We start from the raw sequence: 23887 nt of genomic DNA, 5'->3' as shown, positions 1-23887 counted from the left end.
GATTTGTTTTTTCAGTTTTGCAGAAAAAAAATGAAAAAAGGCGCTGTTGTTGTTGATGTTGGTATTTCAGAACAGTATGATTCCCAGTGGTCTGTCATGGGAGGATCTTCTCCATCCGCTCTATCAGAAGTACAAGAACCACATCACCTGGGGGGACCAGGACCTCCTCAATATCATCTTCCACTACAACCCAGGTACATAGAAAACACATGAAAACACACAAAGGATTCAAAATGAATGAAACGAAACTGATGGTCCATTTAAGACATAATCAGAATTTTAAACTGTATAAATAAATGCATTTCAGATTATTAGTCTGCACACAATCAACACAGCAGTTTCACACTATCAACATGTTCATATAAACTGCCCTTTATTTCACTGTTTACAAACCAGTCTACACCATGAATCTGGCTCAGTAAACATGAGGTTGTGGCCGAAGGCAACAGCAGACTGAGTTCCAGCTGCAGCAGCCAGATGTGGGCATAAACTGCTCCGAGCCATCGGCAGTGCTGGCATCGCCGATGTTTGCCCGACATCAGAGCCGAGCGGAGTGTTTGTTTCACGCGTTAAGACTTGGAGAGGAATATTCATGTTGGTCCATCACCGTGTTTCTGACCTCTTTTTGCTTCTTGCTCGGCAGTCAGGAGAGTCTTTGATCTGCCTTTAAATGAGGATCTGATGGTGTTTAAAAGGAATCAAATGGAGCTGGCATTTAGATTCATGTTGTTTTTGGCAGGAATGGCCAGTCCTCATTATATGTACCCTTGTATATTATTGACTTTTCATGTTATATATACACGCTGCTCATAAAAAATAAAGAAACACTTAAATCACACAGCAGATTTTGAGTGCAATGTAGGAGCGCATAGTGGAAACCAAAATTATTAAACCACGTGGGGGGTTAAAATATTTTGATTTCCCAAAATTTAGTTGAATTGGTGTATTACTGTCATGGTAAAGTGTTCCTTTCATTTTTTAAGCAGTGTCTATATACCATACAAGGACCATTAAATGCTAAAATGCATCGAATCTGTAACTATTTTGGGTTCAAATGACCAAATATACACTCAACAAAGATGAAATTGCAGCATATAAATAGTCTTCTTTCTGATTTAGAGAAAACAAAAATTGTGGTTATGGTTGGAAAATTATACATTATGGAATATAATATGTTGTCAGTTGTTGCACAAATATTTCTGAGCTGTTCAACTGCTGACAAATTCTCGACCAAAGAGTTATTAACTATAAACAACTACCTTAAAATGCAGCTTTATTTATTTGCTATGATGCTAAAGATGACGAGAAAGATGAGAATGATATGTTGGTTTTCTTGACACTGTCATGTCAGTTGAGGCAGTAAACAGGCAGTTGAATGACAACAGTTCCAACATTATTTGTCTAAGAAATCATTCAGACAGCTCTTAATGGCTGACAACGTGATCCTGTCCTCCCCAATGTCCACCAAGTCATAATATTACTATAATATACTTAAAATGTGACATGTTGTGTTTCTATTTTGTTCAGTATATTTAAAGATTTGTGCTTCCTTTTATACTTGATGTTCACTGTTTGCACTATTCACACCTGGCAGCTGTAATGTAATAATCATCAGCCGCTGAGCTGCAGGTGGAGGCTGATTGCTTGCGGTGTAAACAACTATTATGTGTTATTTTGCTGTCTTTGTTTAGGTGCAAATAAATAAACAGAGAAACAGTCAAAATCATTAGAAGATGATGCCGTTTTCCATCTTCCGTTATTTTTTTCCCCCTTCATGTTGTACATAAGTTACACATGACATGACAGATGCTTTTTACATAAACATTTTAACTATCAGTTGCATTCAAAACACTCTGATAACATATTATTTTTGTGCATCAATGGGCGTAACCAAGCAGCCAAAGCCGACGCCAGAGAAAGACTCGACGACATGTCAAATCTTGAATGCGGAAAATTGGAAAGCTCTTTAATTAGACAGAATGGGGAGCGTCGTATTCATACTGATACAGCAGTTGTGGTTTGACATATCCTCCTACTGCTGCTCGTGTGGTTAGTTTTCTCTCCAAGAATGCTGCCTTCTTTTACAAACAATTTAAAGTGTGGGTACTGTGGTCACAATTGCATGTTTGATTATGATTACCCAACTCATAAAGCATAAATTAGAAGTAAGGGAGGAAAAGCTTTATATTGTATGTATGAGTAGCTTTGTCTCACATCCCTGAAAATGTACAGTACGTTCTGTACTCTTGGTGTCCAGATTCTAGAGAGATACACATGTAGTGGTTTCTACTGAATGTATCGGTGATGCTGTGTTCCTCTATGTTTTCCCCACAGAGTGTCTCTTCATTTTTCCCTGCCAGTGGAACTACAGACCCGACCACTGTATGTACGGCAGTAACTGTAAAGGCGCTGAGGAAGAGGGTGTGTCCATTCTCCATGGCAACCGCGGAGTGTATCACGATGACAAGCAGCCAGCGTTCAAAGTGGTCTATGATGCAATACGTGATGTGAGTATCCCAGTAAGATCTTCAGGTTTAATCACCGACAGTCTGGTCCTGATTCATAGCGCCCTCTGTTGAAACACTACTGCTGCACATATTGTGAGAAGAGGTTGGAACAAAAGGTTCCACCACCACTGAATAAAAAAAATATTGAATCCTATGCTTTATTCATTCCTATAGGTCACAAACACTTATTTAGCTAAGGTGAATTATTGCAGCGAATTGAACTGATCAAACTAGAACTGACCAGGGCCATAAACTTCAGCACTAGTGGCTACAAAAATACACAGTTTTCACAGGTGTCACTAATCACGTCACTAATGGCTGCATTCCATTTAGCTGTGTCAGTTTCACTGCCTTCATTACTGTTATTAGTTACAGCTGTGCTTTTGCTGCTATGGCACAAGAAAACGTCTGCTTGAGAGTAGATCTACCAAAGTTCTGCAGTCAGTATTACATGTGCATAATTCAGTGCTAGTTCAAAATAAAACATGATTTTTTGATTTCCTAGTGATTTATTCAAGCAAAGGTCAAATTATTAAAGGCAAAATAACAGTGTTTAATGTGTGTGCATGTTTTCAATACAGTTTTTGCAGCTAACATTGTCCACAAACATGAAACCCTGCACAGCTTATTTTCCAGAAACTTTCAATTCAGTGGGGGGACAATGTGAGTAGAATTGGAGGTGTTGAAGTTGTACTGATATTGATAGTAACCATGATATTTAAAAATGAAATATTCATATCATTTTAATAGTACACTTATGACATTTTCATAAATAATCCACCAACTATCTGGTTGACACTCCATCATAGGAATAGCATACACTACAGTTCTTTTTACAGATTTAGGTGTAATAAAAGAAGAATGAAAATGAGGAAATTGACTGATGGAAGTACTATTTTTCACATTTTTTGAATAAATAATGATAGGATATCATTATTATGAATTATTTGGGCCGTAATACTTGTATATGATAGCCCTGCCAAGAATATATGGAATAATCTGCAACATAGGAACATTATTACTCTTTAACCAGTGTGAGGAGAAAAACTAAATACATTTCAGTTGTGCTTCTAATATAGTTTGACATATTTAGTCCAGGGAAGCTGCTGGCCAGGCCCCGTTAAAAGAGGAGGAAATGCTCCTTCCAGCAACAGCCCCAGGGTAATACACAGCAGCATATTCCCCACGTGTTGTACTGCTCCTTTAACAGCTTCCTTTGGCTCAGAGAAGAGAGCAGCTATGAGTATTTATTTTGTAATGCAAATTCTCTCCTCTTGCTCGCATTAAACAATCTGGGTCAGTTTTTAAATTTAGAATTTGTTGTCTCCGGCAGCAGAGTCGGTTCCCTCCCCTGCTCTGCTGAGATAAGCCTCTTAAAGATGAGCCGAGTCGTAATTTATGATTAATACGGAGCCCCACCCCACCCCTGCTGACAGAAAGTGTAAATACCATTTAGCGTGTGATATGTTCCATTAAAAAAAATATCAAACTGAAAATAGCTTCTGGGATCGACGCTGACAAGGGACGATGTCTCTGTCTCTGCAGTTTCCCTTCGAGGACAACATGTTCCAGTCGCTCTTCTACCCCATCCAGACCAAGTTCCTGGACACGGTCAACACCCTGTGCGGTCGGATTCCTCAAGTCTTCCTCAAGCAGATAGAAAAGACGATGAGGAAGGTGTTTGAGGACAAAGTGGTGCGACATGTCAGACCACACAAATAACAGAGAAAATGGACTCCCTGTGGATTATGTGTCACACCAGCATCTCTCAGATCGAACTGGTGGCTCTGTGTTTGCAGTTTTCAGCACATGACACCTCTTGGATTAAGGGTCTTATAAACATTATGATCCTCTGGTGATGGGTAAATAAGGTTATGAGCCTATACAGGAAAGCATGCAGTGCTGGTCAGTGATGCCACAGAATAGGTTTGCCTTATTGTCTTTGTTTTGTGTGCGTTGATGACATGGTTGAGAATGTTGGAAATGGACAGTGAAAAAAGACTGAAATGATTTCTTTATCATGAAATGAAACTATCAGCTCATCTCAAGTGTTAAAGAAAACATGAAGGAACACTTTTGTCAACTAAGTGTTGCACGAAAGCAGCTGCCTTCTTTTTCTTTCCTCATGAACATTTTTTGAATTGTTCCTCCTCACCATTAGGGAGGAATGCGCCACACAAAGGCAACTTTGGACAGCTTTACTACGTGGAGTAGTAGATCCAAGAACCACTCCTCTAAAATTGTGAATGTTTTACCAGCAAATAACTTGAAATGTGAGCCTGGTGTGAATGAGAAGTATCTGTTCTGCAGTTGCCAAATGCCACTGACAGTATTAAATACAGCAAAACAGATGAAATATGGACTTTTATGTTAAATACCGAATGTTAAAATGCACTTTGAGAATGATATTAGGACTTAATGGTTTTTTTGTTTTGTTTTGTTTTTTGTACACATCCACATTTGATGCAACACTGACCGAATCAAAACCAAAAGTGCTAGCATTTTAGAAAAGAGTGACAGAATACAGCTGATTATGTGCCATATAAATATTAATGTCCGCTATGTTTACTATTAGAAGACGATGAATGGTGTAGGCCACTGTTCCCTCTAAGCTGCGCGTGTGCGCAATTGCGCACTGCTGACACGGTCTCCGCGCACAGAAAATCTGCGCTGCGCACAAAAAAAGAAATCCAACCTAAATTGTAAATAAAATAAACACGTAACAATTCATTCTGTGCTATTTTTCAATGTGAGTCGGTGAGTGGCTGCTGCAGCCAATGATGCGATTCACATACGTAGTTACCATAGACTGTATATAATGGTATTTACGCAGCTAATCAACGTCCTGCGTACTTATGTGCAGCCACCGTTGTTCTCATAGATATGAATGAGTAGATAGGACACGCCCCTTTGAGCTGCGTGCTACGAGGTTAAGCTAGTGTGGGCAAAGTTTCAGTGCATTCCGTTGATGTAGACGGCGTGAAAACGGAAACAACAAGTATGCCGTCTCACTGTGCTGCATATAATTACACACTGCGTCGTACGATTGAGACAAGGAAACTTGGAATGACTTTTCATAGGTAAGAATAGTTTTTGGATCTTTTTTCATGATGAAATCTTGTTGAGAGCTTCTAGTCTATGAGAGCTAACTAGTTAGCCACTAGCAAAACGCTAAGGCGAGCTAGCAGCTTGACAACCAAACACCAGACGATTAATAGTAGCTGTAGTATAGTTGTACAAGCAGTAGTAGTAATACTAAAAGTACAAGCAGCAGTAGTAGTATAAACAGCTGTTAGAGTCGTAGAAGTAGTATCAGCATTTGTAATAGTATTACAAGCTGTAGTAGCAGTGCCAGCAGCAGCAGTAGTAGTTACTGTACTACCACTACGAGTAGTAGTCACATTGCTATTACTACCACCAATACTACCAATAGTAGTTATAAAGCCTAACTCATGTATATCCAGATTACCATCTATGTTCTTCCTCCAAACCCATTTTATGATTGGGATTACAGGCAGTTCTTTAGGACTGCTCTCAAATAATTGAAATGTTACTAAACAAGGTTATACTTATCAAATTAAATAACTCTGGTCTCCAGTATATTGGCGAATTCGGTTCTTTGTACTTAATTTATTAGCATGATTTCTTTTTAATATGTTGTGTACAGACTTAATTACTTCTCTGTCTACTTTTCTTATTCCATGTAGGTTTCCCAGAGACTATGGGTTGAGGAGGAATTGGAAGTTTGTCGGCTTAGACCTGGTGTCATTCCATCAGTGTTAAACTTCCCGGCTCATCTTGGAAGAGTATGTGCCAGAAAGACCACGACCAAGCAGCCTTAAGATCTTAGGCAGTGTCTCTCTGAGGTGGGTGTCAACGGTGTTCACAGTCAGGTCTGTGGTAATCCCATCAAAAAACAAAACAGAAAAAAAATCTAGATTATAAATCAACATGTAACCAAAGCACTCTGTGTATAACGCCATAGTATAGGATGTAGTTCAGAAAATGTCAAAGTATAGTATGCTTTACTCAAGAATAACATAGTATGGCCTGTAGTTCATAGTACAGCATGGTGGCAAGAAAAAAAAAACAAAACATAGATTATTATGTGGTTCAAAAAGCGCAAAATGATAGGATGTTTCCTAAAATTGTCATGTATGATATGTGGTTCAAAAAATGTCATAGTGCAGTATATTGCCAAAATAGTATGTAATTCAAGAAAACATCAGAGTATAATATGTCATCTAAAAAATGCCATAGAATAATAATTTCATTGCACAAGTAAAAGTATAGTAACTTTTAAAACTGTTCGAATTTTTATGTTGCTAAAAAAAAAAAAAAAAAAAGTCACAGTAATATGTCAATTAAAAAAGCCTATAGTATAGTGTGTCGCCCAACAAACATCATAGTATAGCATGTCACTCTAAAAACGTCACAGTATAGCCTTTAGTCCACAGCTGTCAGTCGGTGAGGAGCAACACAAAAACAGTCCAAACGCTGGTTTCCAGAGGGTTAGAAGAGTATTTATTTGAAAGAGGAAGTTTACAACAACACAACATGTGAGGGGCTTAAAAGAAAATGGGTGTTAGTAAAATAAAAATAAATAAACAGAACTAAAAGTGAACTTCATGTTGACATTGATGGGCATTCCAACCAGGAACAAAGTAAAAGATAATCAATACAAAAAAAAACCTCTTCCTGTTCACCTCTTAAAACCCAAAAACACACCGCAGTAGCACCCTAAACTAAAACTACCAATGGGTTCTCTTTTTTCCTTTCTGAACAATTCACAGGTCCCTCTCTATCTCCCCACACATCCACCAACCACTGGAACACATCTCCAAAGTTCTGCCAGGCCAGCTCAGCTTCCCCTCAGAAGAAGTTCCGCCACCTGCCAGATGAAGGAGCCTTTTGAGAGGCAGCTGGCATCGTGATTGGACTGTACTTTGGTCTGTTCCAATCCAGCTTCAGCTGAAGAGACGGCAGGCGGGACGAGTCAACGGAGGCCGGGTGGATGAAGGCATGCAGCTGAGTACAATCCAGAAAACAACAGAGGAGGAGTGCAGCGGCCCAGGGCCAGAACAGACTGTTAAGAAAGGCCAAAATCCTAGTCCTCCCCAAAGCGGCAGTGGCTTGAATGCTGCTAATTTTCCGTCTAACCTGGGAGTGCATCATGCCTATTACCCAGGTGGACTTGCTGCACCCATCATTCTTCCCTTTTGGCTTGCTCTGGGGGTCAGGCATATGGGTTCTGTAAAGCGTCTCGAGACAATTTGACTGTAATTGGCGCTATATAAATAAAATTGAATTGAATTGAACAAGCAGAGTAGCATCGTATGTCTCTTAGAAAACATCCTAGTATAGCCTTTGGTATGAAAAAACACCATCATATACATCGTATATTGTACAACTGACGAGTCAAAGCAAAGAGACATACATTGTAAAATTGTAATTGTGGGCTGACTGATTTACTGATTATCAGTATTTTATTTTTTACTGATTTATGGTAATAAATACATTTAAAAATGGCACTACTTTGGCGCTGAACCTTTATCTACCTGTGGTCGCTCTGTCTTCTGGAGTGATTTGATTGGTTATACGTCACGAATAAAACTCCTTTAACTTAAGATCTGTAAACAAAACAAAAACGTATCAACAAAGTTTTCTGTTAGAGTTTGTGTTCTTCTAAGTTTAGCTCCAAGATTTTAAATACTTTCATTTACTGCAAATGAATATCTACTCCAAATGTCTCACTAATAATCATTATCAGCCTTAAAAACCCACAAAACACCCCTCTATACTCCACCACACTTAGTACAGTCCAGTTCCCCCTTCTATAAATCTGCTTGGAATCGTCCACTTCCTGTTTGTCAAAATGGCCTTCTACCTGGACAGGTTTTGTTGGAGCTCATGCAACAAACATTTTGGGTAACTGCACTTTAATATGGATGGATGACACTGAATTAGAGTCTGTTTTAATGAGACTGAGTTAAGATATGTAGCTCTGTCATTAAATAGTAAATTATTTCTGTGAATTCACAGAGAAAAGTCTGAAATGTTTGCTAGGTTAGCATCCCACATGTTCTTTGGCTCAGCTAAAGCTAACTCTCTCCAACTTCTGGATCTCTTGAGTTGCTTGTTGTTAAAATATCTTGCTAGAGGTGCTGAAGCTCAGAAAGTCTGAGATGTTTGTTCAAAATAAGCTCATTCTCAAGTCTTATCTGAACTTTGTTTGAACTTTCCCTAAACTTAGGAGTTAATGACAGAGCAGCACATTCAGACTCTCATTTATGTAGCGATTAAACTTCAGTGTCATTCATTGATGTTACAGTGCAGTTTTTCAAATGTTTGTTGCACATGCTCCTGACCAAACCAGTCCAGGTGGAAGACGATGTGAAGAGAAAGCTCCAGAGGATGAATATCACACATTTACGCTGGAAATAAATGTCCTTTAATTTGACATTGTCATGCAAAAGTTGGATTTCCCTTTAATGATGTTCAAATCTTTGAGTGCTTTGTTGATGTTGGTTTCTAAATGTTTTCTGACACTCGGCCCCAAAGATTAAAGGGGGGGGGAGGCCGCCACCCACCTCCCCGCCTACTCTCTGCCCTGACTCCACCCAGACTCTGCCTTGGCTCTACCCATGTGGTCACTTCAGGAACTACGATCCCAAAGGGACGACGAAATTATTTCTATTCATCTGATCTGTAGCTCAGTGACTTAAGGGTTTACCTGTACAGCTGCAGGTCACTGGTTCAAGACCAGACCCTTCTTAAATTTTATCAAAATCCTGACAAAGACAAATGCCAGTGGTGGGTCTTGAACCTGCAACCTTCCACTTGGTAGTCTGTCTTCTTATCCCCTGAGCTACTCGCTCAGATACTAACTCTTCTTTTTTTTGCGCATTTATCATCTATTTTTTTGCCATTTTCGAGTTTTTTTTTTAACTTGAATCTCGACTCGACCGTTTTTCTCAGGATGTTGGACTTCAGCCTTTGTGCTGGAGGGTTGAACCCTCAGTTCCAAGACTTTCCAAAGCCTCCACACCTCCCGAGTCCTCAGGACCTGAGCTTTCACACAGTCTGAGGGCTGAAATTTTCTAAGTCCCACAGTAGTTCTCTGTTAGATTTAACTTTCACACAGTCTGAGGGCTGAAATTTTCTAAGTCCCACAGTAGTTCTCTGTTAGATTGAACTTTCAGACAGCCCAAGGACTAATATCTTCTAAGTTCCTGAGTAGTTCTCTGTTAGTTTGAACCTTCAGACAGTCTGAGGACTGAAATTTTAAAAGTTTCCCAGTACTTCTCTGTTAGTTTGAACTTTCTGGTTAACAGAAGCCTTAAAACTTGTGACCATGAGTCTTGATTTCACATTTAGACCATCCATCTGAGTTCTTCTCAGACCTTCACCTGTGGGTTTTTTAGAAATCCTCAACAAACTTTGATTCTCTTCACTGAACAGTAAAGTTTGTGGAGATCAGAAGGTAACATTAGTTTGATCAATGCCTTCAACTACTAGTAGACTTTATCTGGAAAGCAGTTTTCTGAAATGAGTTCTTAGTAAATCTATCCACAATCAAACCAAGAACATAGAAAGAGGAAATGTTTGAAGAAACAACTTGATGTTTTCGTTTCAGACTAGAAAACGCTTTAAGAACTTTATCTGTTTTTGCTCTTTTTGATTGTTTTATTGTCTCTCCTGTTTAATTTGATCTTCTAAAGTCTAACTGGTGTCTTTTGAAATGTTTCGTCTTTAGTTTGATTCTTCTTAAACGTTTAGTTTTGCTCTTTTCTCACCTTTCATTCTTTTCTAATGTCTGATTTGATTTTGAAATGTTTTGTCTTTTTAATGTTTAATTGTTTTTTCAAATGTTTTATCGGCTTGTTTAAGTTTCTTTTTCTTTCCCAATATTTAATGTTTGGATTAAATCTTTAAGGTTTTTCTTTTTAAATGTTTTACCACCTTTTAATGTTTAATTTTCTTTTTAAATGCTTCATTGTATTTTCTGTGTAATTCCTATTTGAAGTTTTATTGTCTTTAAGATGTAATTTTGTAATTAAACATTTAATTTTTTAATTAAATGTTTTGTCTTTTTTTGGCCTTTTTCAGCTTTTTATTGGATAGGCATAGTGAGAGACAGACAGGAAAAGGGGGAGAAGAGTCGGGGGAAAACATGCAGCAAAGGGCCGTAAGCAGGAATCGAACCCAGGCCACTGCGTCAGGGACCAGCCTCGGTACATTGGTCTCCCGCTTAACCTGTTGAGCTATACGGGCACCTATACTTTAACTTTTTAAAGGTTTAATAATCCAATTAAATGTTTTGCATTTTTTTAAAGTCGTTAATATGCTTCTTGTTTAATTGTATTTTTTTAAATGTTTAATTGTGGAAAATATTTTATCTGTAGTTTTTAATATTTGTATTTTAAAAATTTTGTTTAATTTCATAATGACATGTATTGTATCTTGTTGAATTATCTCATTCAATATTTTGTCTGTTTAATATAATTTAATGTAATTTAATGTTTAAGCATATTAAACTATCCGGTACAATGCCCTAAAACACACCAAGAAACACATTAAAGTCTATTTTACTGCTGGAAGCTGCAAGCCAACGCCTAAAGAACAAACTGAAGCAACGGAGCCAAACCCGGTTCACTGGTGAAGAGAAACAGAGGAAATGTTTGTCTGCAGCTAAATAAAGCAGGAAGACACTGAGCTGCTCAGGTGTTCCTGATAATACCAAGCAGCCACCTGGACAGCCAATAGGAACACAGCTTACTGGAAGTCCAGAGGGCTGGGTTAGTGAAGGAAATTTAATTTAAAGTTGAAGCAGAAAGTTAACAAAGAAAGTTGAAAACCACCTTCTGATACCTGAAATCTCTGAGTTTTCACACAAAGAACACCTGAACATGTCAAACTGGTTCCATAGTAGAACCATCATTGTAAAAATGTCATAGTATGGTGTGTTGCTCAAAAAACATTACAACCCGGCTGTCAGGGGACAAACATGTAAGAAACATGAGAACAGAGAGAATCCAACCAGTAGGTCACAGTTTATCATCCCCCAGTCATCTCCTGAAGTCCATATGGTGAGAGACATCAGTATCTGGTTGTTAATTTACCAGAGGATGCTTATAATCATGCTGATGTGGTCTGTACTCTACAGTATTTTAGTGACTCAATAAATGCCTAAGTTTTTTTTAATGCTTTTTAGTTTGTAATAAACGTTTGATAGCCTATATGTAATCAATAAATGGCCTTTGCCTATCTTAAGAAAAATTCACTCAGAACTCTGATATGTTAACAGTACTAAATAAATCAATAAATACATGCATACACACAAAAATAAGTTAATACATTAACTGTGTTAAGATAAGATTTAGATTTTAAAAAAAGTTGTTTATGTTTTTGCAGAATCCAGTATTGCTCACTGGTTGGTCATTACATTTTGTTAATTTGATTTCACTATTTAAAATGATGCCACCTCTTTTCAGACAGAACCTGTGATAATAAAACAATACAAAATTTTTAGTTCCGTGTTAATAAAGCACTTAAAGCTTTAAGTATGGCTAAATGCTTTTTTCAAAATTAAATATATCACTCCTTAGGTGGTAGTGGCCCCAAGTTCAGTAAAGTTGAAAAGATATTCACAGATTCAGACTTCCAGCATCAATAACTCGTTAGATATAGGTTGTCAAAACATAAACGGTGCCTCTTTCCCATTGTTGCAAGGCAGACAATGTGCTACAAGCCCAGTTTTATCAAAAGTAGCTGTCTTTCAAGCTACAGGAATAACATTGGTGTCTATGGAGTGAACAGGGTCCGTCTGCAATTTGCAAAACCGCTGCAACAGTAAAGAGAGACAAATATTCAATAACTTCACTCTTATACATCGTAGTGTCACTAAAATCACTGCAGCCTTCAACTGGCTCCTGTTGACAAAGTGTCTTAACAGAAATGTAAATGCTGTAATTTGATTCTTTTAATGAACCATGTAACTTGAATGGATGTGATGCTGGTGTGACCACAGTGCACACGTCTGATGTTGCTCACAGTGGTCCAAGGGACGCTCAGGGAGTTTGTGTGTTTGCTCAGACTCAGGAAAAATTACAGGGAACATTGGTGTAGACGTGTGTTTGAGAGGGAATCTTAGCTTGTAATATGACCTGTGGTCTGTGGTGAACATATGAGCCATATGTTTTTACATTACTCTCGGTGTGGTGTAATGGTCTAAATGTATCAAATCATTCAACCTGGAAACTGAAAATGGCTGTACAGTCAACACGTGTTTCTAAATAAAACAATGCAATGTACTGAGCCTGCTGAAGCCTCAGTTCTGCACGTAGATGATAATATGCAATTTTTGTAGATGGAAATATATGAATTTAATGCAAATTGATGAAATGCAATCCTCTTAAAAAAAATTTTCAGTCACAGTCACGCCAAACACACAGTGCAGTACACATCCATGGGGTAGAAGGTTCCTAATCCTTTGTTTCGACAATATCTGCATTTATGTTTGGATTAATACTTGATCTGGTGATATAATAATTCGAAAGTGATTTGAAACTGAACAGAAAGGCCCCCAGAGTCTGTCTCTTTAGATTTTCCAGCAAACTTAGTGCTTTAAATCTATTTTCAGTGCCTGAATCAATAAAATCACCTTTACAAATGTACAAAGACATACTTTAACCAATTATTTGTAACTTACTGCATGCACAATTGCATGTATACAAATAGTTAAGAGGCATGGAAATTGTGTAGGGTGGCATGGTGATGCAGTGGTTAGCGTTGCTGCCTGCTAGTTTTTTGGTTGAGGGCCTTTCTGTGTGAAGTTTGCACATTTTCCCTGTGCCTGTGTGTGTTTTCTCATGTAACAGATGAATGGTAAGTCATTCTAAATCACCAGTGCGAGTGTGTAATGCTGTCTGTCCAGTGTACACCTTGCTTTTGGCCCTGTGGATAAAGCAGGCTAAGCTTCTGAATGGATGGAAGTTGTGCATTGTAGTTAAATGTTTAAGATCCTACAAAACCTAATCCCTGTTTGAACTGTAATCCACATTATTTGATAAAATAAGATAAAACTTTGTTCTTCTTGTGCCAGATATTGCTCAGAAGAAACTGAATGACATAAGAAATGCAGTGCCTGAAAAGTAGAAAAGCAACAAGATATAAGGATAATACATTACTGGATAAATAAGTGAGCTAAAATAAGACGAGAACAGAACAATAAAAAGTAATGCCGGCAGTAATGCTGAGGTAATGAGTAATACCACACATGGTATTTAAAAATTGTGGCTGAAAAAAGAGATGAAAATGTAATATTTAAAATATTTGGTGGCACACAGTACTGCATACATGTGTTAATGTGGATTAATATATCTATATGTAGCATATTACATTTTCTGCAAAATAAAGTCTATTTTTCCATGCAGGATTTTTTGTTTCATTTTATTATTATTCATTTATTGCTTCATTATTTTTGTTCGAGTTATCAAGTAAATGTCAACATTGTATTTTATTTAATTTTTAAGTAAGTTGGTTTGTTCTACTCAGTACTTTGCCCTGTGTGTTAGTGAACAAGCAGTGACCTCACGGCGCCATATTAAAATGCTCCCTCCTCTTTGCCTGAGACTGTAGCTTAGCAGCAGCAGCTAGCCACCAGTCTGCTTTTTACATCCACAAGACTGACAGAGGGCAACGACGTGATGGAAATTGACTCGCTTCAAGAGGCGCTCAGAGGTCACTTCAGCTTATTTCGTTAGTTTAACTGCTGATTGAGACAACAGGATACACGAGTTTATCGGAAAATGTCCTGTAATAAAATAAATAAACGCCTTGTAGCTCGCAAGCTAATGTCGCTAGCTAAGGTGCTACTCAGGACTAGCGTTAGCTAACAGTACAAGCGGTTTCACGGAAATGGTTAGCTGTCTCTTGAATTCATTAGCCAGAAGAGAAAGCTAACAAAATATGATGATTTTCGTTATCCGTACTTGCGAACTTGAATGTGTTTGTGCTCAGTACTTAACAGTATTCTCACTGATATGAAGTAACTGCTCAGTGTCACCGGCTTTTTGTAGACAACTGTTTGCCGGCTACGCTCTTTCGGCTAACTTAACATGCTAGCCCGTGCGCTGAAGTTAAGCTAGTTGTAGCTAGCAGGCGACCTAGCTAGATTGATTATGTAAATAGCTGTCGTTCATGAGACAGTGTGACTGTCTTTAGCCTGAGTTTCGTCGGACACCTACTAAAAGGCTTTATTTAGCAGACCGCTAGTAGATGATCACTGCAGGTAGTCAAAAAGTATTCAGGTTTTAAGGCAGAAGTATCAAAAGCTATAGGTTAACCTAGGATAAATCAAAGCCTGTTCATCTCTACTATCTACAACATCAGGTAGAGGTTTGTTTATTCACGCCGTCTTTTATTTTGTCGTTTTTCTTCAGACTTCGATAAGAAAGCAAAGAAGGAGGCATCTCCTCTTCTGGAACAGTTTCTATGCCATATTGCCAAGACTGGAGAGACCATGTAAGTGAACACTGCAGGCCTTACACAGTTCCTAGTCCCTATCGTTCCAAAACGCATACACACTTCATTATTTTTAACTTGACAACGAATGTGTTCATAGTTTTTCAAGATGTGCACTTCAAAGGCCGGTTTCACAGTAGTATACTTTGGCAATGACTTATTTCTAACTAATGGTAGTTCAGTATGTGTCTGTAGCACAAAGTTTTTTAAGGTCATTACTATCTTAAGGTTAACTTATTAGATTTCAATTTGTTTTACTTTTGTTTCAAGTAATTTGTTAAAGGGATACATGAGTTGTCACTGACTTTTAGCATGGAAATACAGGTTTAACGTAGCGTCTTATGTTTACTTGCATCGGACTAATCTAATTTAGACTGGTTTAAGACTATCGGCAAGTATGATTTTGTCTAACTTTTAAGATCTAAGTTGTTTTTTTCCCCGGTATTTTAACATTGTATACCAGATTTGTTGAGCCTTTTTCTAATATATTTCTGCCTTTCTTCTAGGGTCCAATGGTCTCAATTTAAGAACTACTTTCTGTTTAAATTGGAGAAGGTAATGGATGACTTCAGAGCCTCAGCACCTGAGCAAAGAGGTCCTGCAAATCCCAACGTGGAGTCAGTTCCATTTGAAGATATGAAGGAGAGAATCTTGAAGATTGTGAAGGGATACAATGGGTACGTACCCAGCTCAAGTACCACATTTTTTTGAGCAACGGGTAGTAGTGGGAAGGATAGCAAAGTCAGACGAAGAATCTCTGGCTTTAAATGACAAACACACACCATGGCTTGTGTTCTCTGGCTCACCCTACCGTACAACTGCATGCCAGGATAATAATAATAATACCTAATGTCTGTGTCACATGTACACATTTGTCACACAGTAACGTCACATAATGAGACTTTTTTTGTCATGCTTCAGATTGTATAAGGTCTGGTACCATTACATAAATTAAACATCTGAATATATATTTGAAACATTGCGGTATGGCAGTGAGATGAAAAATATGACCTGAGTATTACTGAGCGACTGATTATTTGTTGTTTGCACCTGTTATTGTTACAAATGGCTATTGGACATCATAGCTAAAACTTGAATGCTGTTTAAACCCACTTTCAGATTTGTGAAACCTTTTTTGATAAAGCAAAATATGATGAGATTACTACTTTTTTTTTTTAACTTCTCAGGACGACATTAGAGCAGTTTTAAATCCAAACTCTACTATATGCTGTACTTCTCTAAGTCTGGACTAGATTAGTATTTTATTACTAAATAGGAAAGTACCAGTGCCATGCATTTGCTGTATCTATGGTCAGTCATAGAAAGTAGCTGTCATGGTGAACACTGGACATAGCTTTGCTAAATGTGTGTAACTGAAAAAGAAAAGAGCTGAATCTTTTTTTCAGTCTTTATTTCATGTCATTATAGTCCTTGACCTTTACTGTTGTTACTGTCCCAGTTTTATATCCCTTAGAACATGTCCTAGTCTGTTTGGATTTACTCTATTTGTCTTTTCCTCCTTATAGAATCCCATTTACGATCCAGCGCTTGTGTGAGCTTCTCACAGAACCCAAAAGGAACTACACAGGAACCGACAAGTTCCTTCGAGGGGTGGAAAAGGTAAGCCCTCAGCAAAATAGTTTTGTCCTTTCTTAAAGTCTCTGTAAAGTAGTAACAAATGACTCTCCTGAGTTTGTCGTGACACAAAAAACAGGTATGATTAAAAAATATATGGGGAGGTATATGAAACTTCATTTCAAAATCATAGAAAAAAAATGTATTTCTTGCTTTGAAACTCTGGAGGTGGGTCCAGTGAAGGTGATTGGCCGCTTTGACACCAGCCCAAATAAACTTTACTTGTGGGGGAAACGGATGTGGAATCCCAAATGTGCACTGTAGATACGGACTATTTTCATCACTCTGCCGATGGGGATGGAGACCATTGGTTCAACCCCAATTCATTAGCAGCGGGCTGTCCAAGAGTCTCCGAGAAGAGATTGTAAAACTTCCACTCTGTAAAATAATCACTGTAGAAGCAAGTGTCAGTGTTTTTGAAGAGAAGATGCATTTTCTGGAAGTGACTGTGATAAGTGTAGTAACTTCTGATAGAGAAGAATCACTGATGCTAATAGTCTCTTCTTCTTAAAATGTTAATAGTATTGGTGGGGGTAAAGCTAAATATGACTCCAGTGTGTCACCAGTCCATCAAAGTATCCACAAAAATGGTTTTACTCCACAATTCATCATTACATTAAGAAGTCTTTTCACATGTTTCAGCAGTTGTTACCTGATATATGGAATGTGTTTGAAAACAAGTCTCAGTTTCCCTGGCATGGCTTTCAGTTACTAATTTGATAATTTTTATATATTTTTTGTAGAATGTAATGGTGGTAAGCTGTGTCCATCCAACCTCAGAGTAAGTGTTGGGCCAAGTTTTATAGTTTATAAAACATTTCCAAGTATACATGCATGCAGTATGAATGCATTTCTCCTGGATTAAGAGTGTTTTTTTTCTTTTCTGAACTTTTTTAGGAAAAATGGATGCAGCGCTGTCAATAGAATGAATGGAGTGATGCTTCCTGGGAACACATCTGCCTTTACAGAGAGGTTGTCTTTTAGAAATAATTCTCATTTGTCCTAAAATTCACATCATGTAAAACAAATTACTATGTGATTCAGAAATATTTTTTAAAAGCCATTTTCATTCTGTACCCCCTTTTTTAAAATTTTAATTGTTTCTAGGAAAGTGAATGGTCCAGGAACTCCACGGCCGCTGAACAGACCAAAGTTGTCTTTGGCTAACTCACTAGCAGCGAATGGCCTGCCAGACAGCACAGACAACAAAGACCTCAACACAGAGCAAGAAGGCGACAAAGACTCGACGTATGAAAGAATTTCTAACAAACCCAGAAAATCTATTTTCCATATTAAACACAACTAAAGCCGCTTGAATCACACCTGTATCTCCTGTTTCTTTTTCAGTGAGGTCTCGGCGTCAGAAGGCTCTCCAGGAAGCTCGGTGAAGAACAAGCACCCAGACACAGACGAGGACATGGAGGCTGAACAGCAAGAAGTGAAGAGACTTAAGTTCAGCAAAGAGGAGGAGGAAGAGGAAGATGAGGAGGATGAAGAAGAAGAACAGGAAGTGGACACTCTGAGGCCTTTACATGCCACCTGCCTCTCTAAAGAAGCAGAAGCCATGGTCCAAGAGGAGGAAGAAGAGGAGAAGGTTGCATACAGCAAGGAGAATGAAGCATCCAGCAGCGCTCCTGCCACTGAAGACCAAGGTAGGCTTTCTTATGTGCTGCATGTGTCACTTGGTTGTTGATTTTATGCGATGCATTTAATATTGTTGAGAGGAACATAAACAGTAGTTGTGTACATTTACTACACACATGGGTTATGGAAAATGAGAGCAATACTACAATTTCTAGCTTTAATGGCTGCACAGTCCTTTGCCACACTACACCAAATACAGTCCACTAATGGATCACTGAGTATGTCTGTTCCAATGCTTTATGGTTTTCCCCAGTTCAAAAACATAGAAAAAAACACTCCAACAAAGGGAAACACAGAAGGAACTGGAACAACATCACTTCATCTAGTTTGGAGTCGCTTTATAAGCAAAATAATGACTCAGTCTCATGTGACAGTGCTGCTGTGACCAATTAATGTGAAAAATTGTCGCTTTTAAGTAAATGATCATTACCTTTCTGGTACTTAAAGAGTGTTGGAAATGACATGCTTTTTCTTGGGGAAATGTTTGATACTCTTGTGTAAAGTCAGAGCTGACTATAGACGTGTCAGGTCCTTTCATTTTTTTTTGCCTTGACTGTGCATATAATTTTGGTGAACTTTTCTGTGTAAAAACGTTTGCGTCTGGCACATTTTCCATTAGCGGCAATTTTCAGCTAGCTTTGTCATTTCTCCCACCTAATGCTACTTTAAATTCACTGCAAGAGCACTTAGATGTGTCTAAGTGCAATGGCAGCGCAATGGTGTGGTCGACAGTTTCTAACTAAACAGAGGAAAATTCTGAATAAAGATGCAAGCAATCTTTGGACTGAATCAGGGCACAGCATGTGACTTCATGGCATGTTCATATTTTTTGGTAATTTTACACAGACAAAGGTTTTGGCTGTTGCTCTCGCTTTGAGAATTCAACTCATTTAGTTGCGGTTCTAACCACTCATTCCAACCAGTACTTTGAGTGTAAAATATAGCTGCCTGCCAAAGTTCAGTTTTATTTCCTTGGTGAAAATGAGCACAAGTTCAGCTGGGACTGATTTTCTCTCTTCTGTTGTGGGAAAATGTTCATGAGATCAACACAGATTTTTGTAATTTTCTGTCCCACGGCATCTGTATCGGATGAAGATAGATAGTAGACACTGATGTGATTTACATCCACATTATTTGGTTGACCCATTCCAGTTGACATTATATTAACATTTAATCAGGCTGTGCAAAAATTGTGATGTTCAGCTAGCCAGGTTTATTTTAACACTAAGACATAAATCTGTTAAAGGTTGTGTTACTCAACAGTATTCTTCATATTGGACTTGTGACAATCTCAACCTAAAATACACCTGAAATGTAAATCTAGTGTAGCTAAAGTGACAAGGTTTGTTAAATGGTAGGTAGAGTAATTTGTGATCCTTCTTAAAATGTGCTTCCTGTTAAAAACCCAGCAAATCAACCAGTCATTCATCTTTTTGAAGCTGTCTCGAAACATTTAGGCAAATTAAGTCTGAGGAATATTAGAACCCTTTAAGTAGGCCTTAAGGAATACCTCTGTATTTAACAATCAAGAAGCTGGGTTTTCAGTGCTGTCAAATACAAATACTCTGCTTTTCTGTTACCCTATTTGCATGATGTAGTGCAGTGCACAATGCATGCCCCCAGAGGCCAGTCATGATACGGGCAACTGGCAGAACAGAGCTTAGAAGGATGGCAAGCACTGGTTGTTATGGGGAAACCTGAATGATGAGGTCTGCTAGACCTGTACCAAACCAAGTGATGATCCATTACATGTAGGCTAAGGATTTAAGTAGCTCAAATTATCAGCCTCTTAATGCATAATATATTGTTTCAGCATAAACATGTTGATGTGCATGTGCAAAATAGTGACATTGCAGAAAGTGCAGTGGGATGTAAGGAAAATCAACAGGTTTTTTTTCACTTGATACAAATACAAAACTCACTGGCCTAATTCTCTAGGACTAATCAATAAGAGATGTGTGTCTGATATTTATCTAATTCATTCCAATTTAAGGGTTCTTAGATACACTAAGTTTATTTTTAAACTTCACTCATGAAACACAAGAATTTGCTGACCTGCAAGTTCCACATATGCACAGAAAAATGTGCAAAGAACAGAAGAGAATTGCTGTGAAGTAAGATTTTATCAGATGTATGGAAAAAATTTGGCTACAAAATTGGTTTGTTGATTAAATAGCGGTATGCTGTTGGCAGTGAGGATTGTTGCCACTACGTGAGGCAACACAATGTTGGACCATTCAGATCGGCACCACAAAGCTTCGTATAATTCATCTGTCATATCTACATGAGTACAAAGCCTGATCTGAATGCCATTCAAAGAGAAAACTCTTTTGAATTCCTTTGTCTCTGTTTTACATGTGAGAAATTGAATTTTTAAAAAATAATTTTTAGTGCAGATACTCCCTACAAAGTCTTCCTCGTTAATTAGTAATTATTTGAGGCATCTGGTGAATATTCCTGTGTATTTTTTCCTAATACAAAATTTCACAGAAATAGAAAATATCAGTCATTCTTATCCAATATTGTGCAGTCTTAAATCTCTACATGTTTTTTTTTTTTTTTTAATCTCATTCAGCCAGAACACCCACAGAATTATCTTTGCTGAACAATTTTTGTGAATAAGTGTTAAATCCACTAGCCTGCTTGTATTTAATGGCCAGTACTTGTCAACATTCTGCATTGAAGGGATGTGAAACATTTTTACTGGTGGAAATGACAAGTTAAAAATGAATGAGTTTACAACAAGGGACATGCAGAAGGTTTATTTGAAAGTCAAGAAGATTCACTGTTTGGTAATTTTTTTCTATTACTTTCAATCATAGTGCTGCAAAGTAATAGCGGTCAAAAGCATTTACTCCAAGTGTCACAAGTTGTTGGAAATAAACAGTCCTTTAGTTCAGAAAATGTATTTAACATTTCTGAATCAAATATTGTCATATACTGCACACCCTGGTGAACCCGAGGGATTTTATCAAGGTATACTTTCCCACTTTTCCACTCCAGAACCCACTAGCAGCACGCAGGCTGAGGTGAGCTGTGCAGGCTCAGGTCAGGAGGCGGAGCAGGCTGAGAGGGAGGTGCCGTGCGGCTCCGAGGAGGAGGGCAGCGACATGGATCAGACGGAGCAGCAGGCGCCCGCAGGCGTCCTGGAGAGCCCCGAGACCAGCAGGGACAGTGAGGAGAGCAACAGTGACCCAGTGAGCAGCAGCAGCAGTAGCAGCAGTGGTAGCAGCTGTAGCATAGAGGAGAGTGCGGAAGCGGCCAGAGAAGACGTAGCTCTCGCTCCCTCCAGCAGTACGTCTGAACCTCCTACAGAGGGCGCCATGGGAAGTGCCATCTCAAACACTGGGACCACCGAGGAGCCTATGGAGCAGGACTAGACTGAAGGCCACCCTGCAGCCATGTGTGACCATAAACCAGCTTGTCCTTGAATCCAGCTTGACTGTCGCTGGGAAAGAGGACAACTGCACCTCATACACAAGACGAACGCCTCGTCCCACTTTTGGACACTCCTCCAAAATGGCTACCTGGCATTGATGTGGGCATACAAAAAAATTTTCAAGTTTTTTTTTTTTCCTTTTTAACTGGAATATTTTAACGATCTTCTTATCTTTTGTTTTTAAGTTTCCCTTAAAAGGGGTTGGTTTCAGCAGCCTTCAATTTCTTGGCTGGATTTTTTTGTTTTGCGTTCATTGGGATTGTTCTAATGCTGTGGTGGTCTGGTTCTTTTCTAAATACCACTCACTCCAACCATTTGGACATATGACAAATTGGTAGTTTAAGCCTAGTGTACTACACTACCATGGTCAGAACAGAGCCATACCAGCCCTTCATTATTTATGAGTTGCTCAAATATGAGTTCAAACCGTCATTTCTGTTCCTGACTGAAAAGTTCTTTAGTCATGGCCTGGATCCTAACACCCCACTACCCTATGTGTTATTCCACCAGGCTGTTCAGAACATGCATCTGTTCAGATTTACCTCTCCATCCTTGTGAGATGGGAAACCTTTTTTTTTCATTATGTCCAGCTCTTATTTAACCATATTTTTACAATGACACACTACCAATCCCACTGAACAATACTATGACGTGCTACCTTGTGGAGGCGTCCTGTGTAAAATGATATATTTTGGATGCATAAAAAAACAACATAATTTATATGATCATTTCAATTCAATGAGTTATTTTGGAGTATGTTTTCGTTTCGTCTGCCAGTTGTAGTTTCCAAAACCAGCTGTAAGTACAAAGATGACTTCCGCTTTCTTTGTATCGTGATGTCACCATGTTGTTTCACCGACCGATATCCAGAGCAGTTTCTGGTTCAAGTTCTACACCTGTTTCTGCAGCTGTACTTTTTGATATTTAGAATTTTAAATTTCTGTAAAGTAGATTTTTGTAGATTGTAATACAGTATGTGTTCACTGCCTTTGTGAAACCATATATAATTGTATAATTTCTGTGTATACTCTGAATGCTTTTGCTTTCAATGCAGTATTCAGAAACAGCAATAAATGTTAACATTTTTATGCGTAGTGGTCTTGCTTGCTTGCATAGTGCATTTTTGTTTCTTGTGTATAGAATATGCATCCGGGTTCATGCTGCAGCTGGTTACTTGAGCAGATATTTGAACTTACAGCAGGAGAGGCACAAATGTAATTACTTAGATGGTAGCTGTATTCTTTTGAAATTAAGCCAGTTCCAGTTGCATATATCTGCTCACATGAGAGAGAGCTTGGGAAATTAATGGAATAGACACGGCATTAATGACTTTAGCAACACCTAAATTAAAGTAAATCCTTCCTTGTAAAATTACTTTAAAGTTTCAAACATTCACAGTAGTTTCAACTTTATAATTTGGAGTCAGTTTTGTAGGACACTGTTTTGCAAATTGACTGTAGCCTTTCATCAGCTACACAAACCTCTGATGCACACACTAGGTATTTTCAGAAATGGTATATATTTTTTCTTATATAGTCTTAAAAGGAATGACCACTAAACTGTGGCCTCAGAGCAGCTCTGCAAATTCATCCGTACCAGATGTTTTCAAATACACTGTGGAATAACTTTTATTAGTTTGCCTACTCAGTGACACGCTTTCAAGTGAACCCCACAAACTCCAAACCTGATGGCTGTTTCATGTAGTATGGAAGTGGGACACAGCTGGAATTCTCCTTGCAGCGCAGGTGTATTTTGGATTAGAAGGCTTCAAGGTCTCTGACTCCGGAGGAGCACCGAACACCTTTTCCTTTCCAACCGCACATCCAATCTGTCATGTCAAACGAGTTAAAAAACACAGGTGTAACTAATAACATAAACAGTGGCACTAATCGTAACACATGCCATGTAGCTTCCGTGCACAATACCAGGACCGTGCCAATGATTTATAATGATATGCAGCCATTATTAATACTATTAGTTACACCTGTGTCATTTCACTACGTTTAATCCTTCTGTAATTTGTATAGTAATGAGCGCTGAGATCCATCAACAAATTAGTTCCCCTGAAACAGATGAAGCAAAATTAGTATTTAGGTACCACAGGCATCAATTCTATGTATTTACAATGAAAATCCAT

The 23887-nt window shown here is 38.3% G+C and overlaps 2 protein-coding genes across 3 annotated transcripts in view; both read left to right on the top strand.

Moving 5' to 3' along the window:
- The window catches only part of gxylt2 (glucoside xylosyltransferase 2), a 32419-nt gene extending 18477 nt beyond the window's left edge, over window positions 1-13942 (top strand). The window contains exons 5-8 of one of the 2 annotated variants that reach the window (XM_035943617.2): window positions 71-194; window positions 2335-2507; window positions 6215-6373; window positions 7301-13942. In XM_035943617.2, the coding sequence (XP_035799510.2) occupies window positions 71-194; window positions 2335-2507; window positions 6215-6349 (432 nt within the window). In that variant the 3' untranslated portion in view covers window positions 6350-6373; window positions 7301-13942. Of the gene's footprint in view, window positions 1-70; window positions 195-2334; window positions 2508-4052; window positions 5238-6214; window positions 6374-7300 lie in introns of those variants that run through there. The other variant, XM_023299716.3, reaches the window with a different exon arrangement.
- Window positions 13943-14118: 176 nt separating this feature from the next.
- Window positions 14119-22838, top strand: ppp4r2b (protein phosphatase 4, regulatory subunit 2b). Its single transcript, XM_023299682.3, has 9 exons — window positions 14119-14249; window positions 14951-15032; window positions 15539-15709; window positions 16559-16652; window positions 17411-17448; window positions 17565-17639; window positions 17775-17915; window positions 18015-18319; window positions 21315-22838. The coding sequence occupies exons 1-9, from the start codon at window positions 14216-14218 to the stop codon at window positions 21689-21691; spliced, it is 1317 nt and encodes a 438-aa protein (XP_023155450.1). The 5' UTR covers window positions 14119-14215; the 3' UTR covers window positions 21692-22838.
- The last annotated feature ends 1049 nt before the right edge of the window (window positions 22839-23887 follow it).

This window comes from Amphiprion ocellaris, chromosome 5, assembly GCF_022539595.1.
Source record: "Amphiprion ocellaris isolate individual 3 ecotype Okinawa chromosome 5, ASM2253959v1, whole genome shotgun sequence".
Classification (NCBI taxonomy): Eukaryota; Metazoa; Chordata; class Actinopteri; family Pomacentridae; genus Amphiprion; species Amphiprion ocellaris.
Note: the sequence above shows the minus strand (reverse complement) of the source record. Positions and strands in the feature narration are given on the sequence as shown.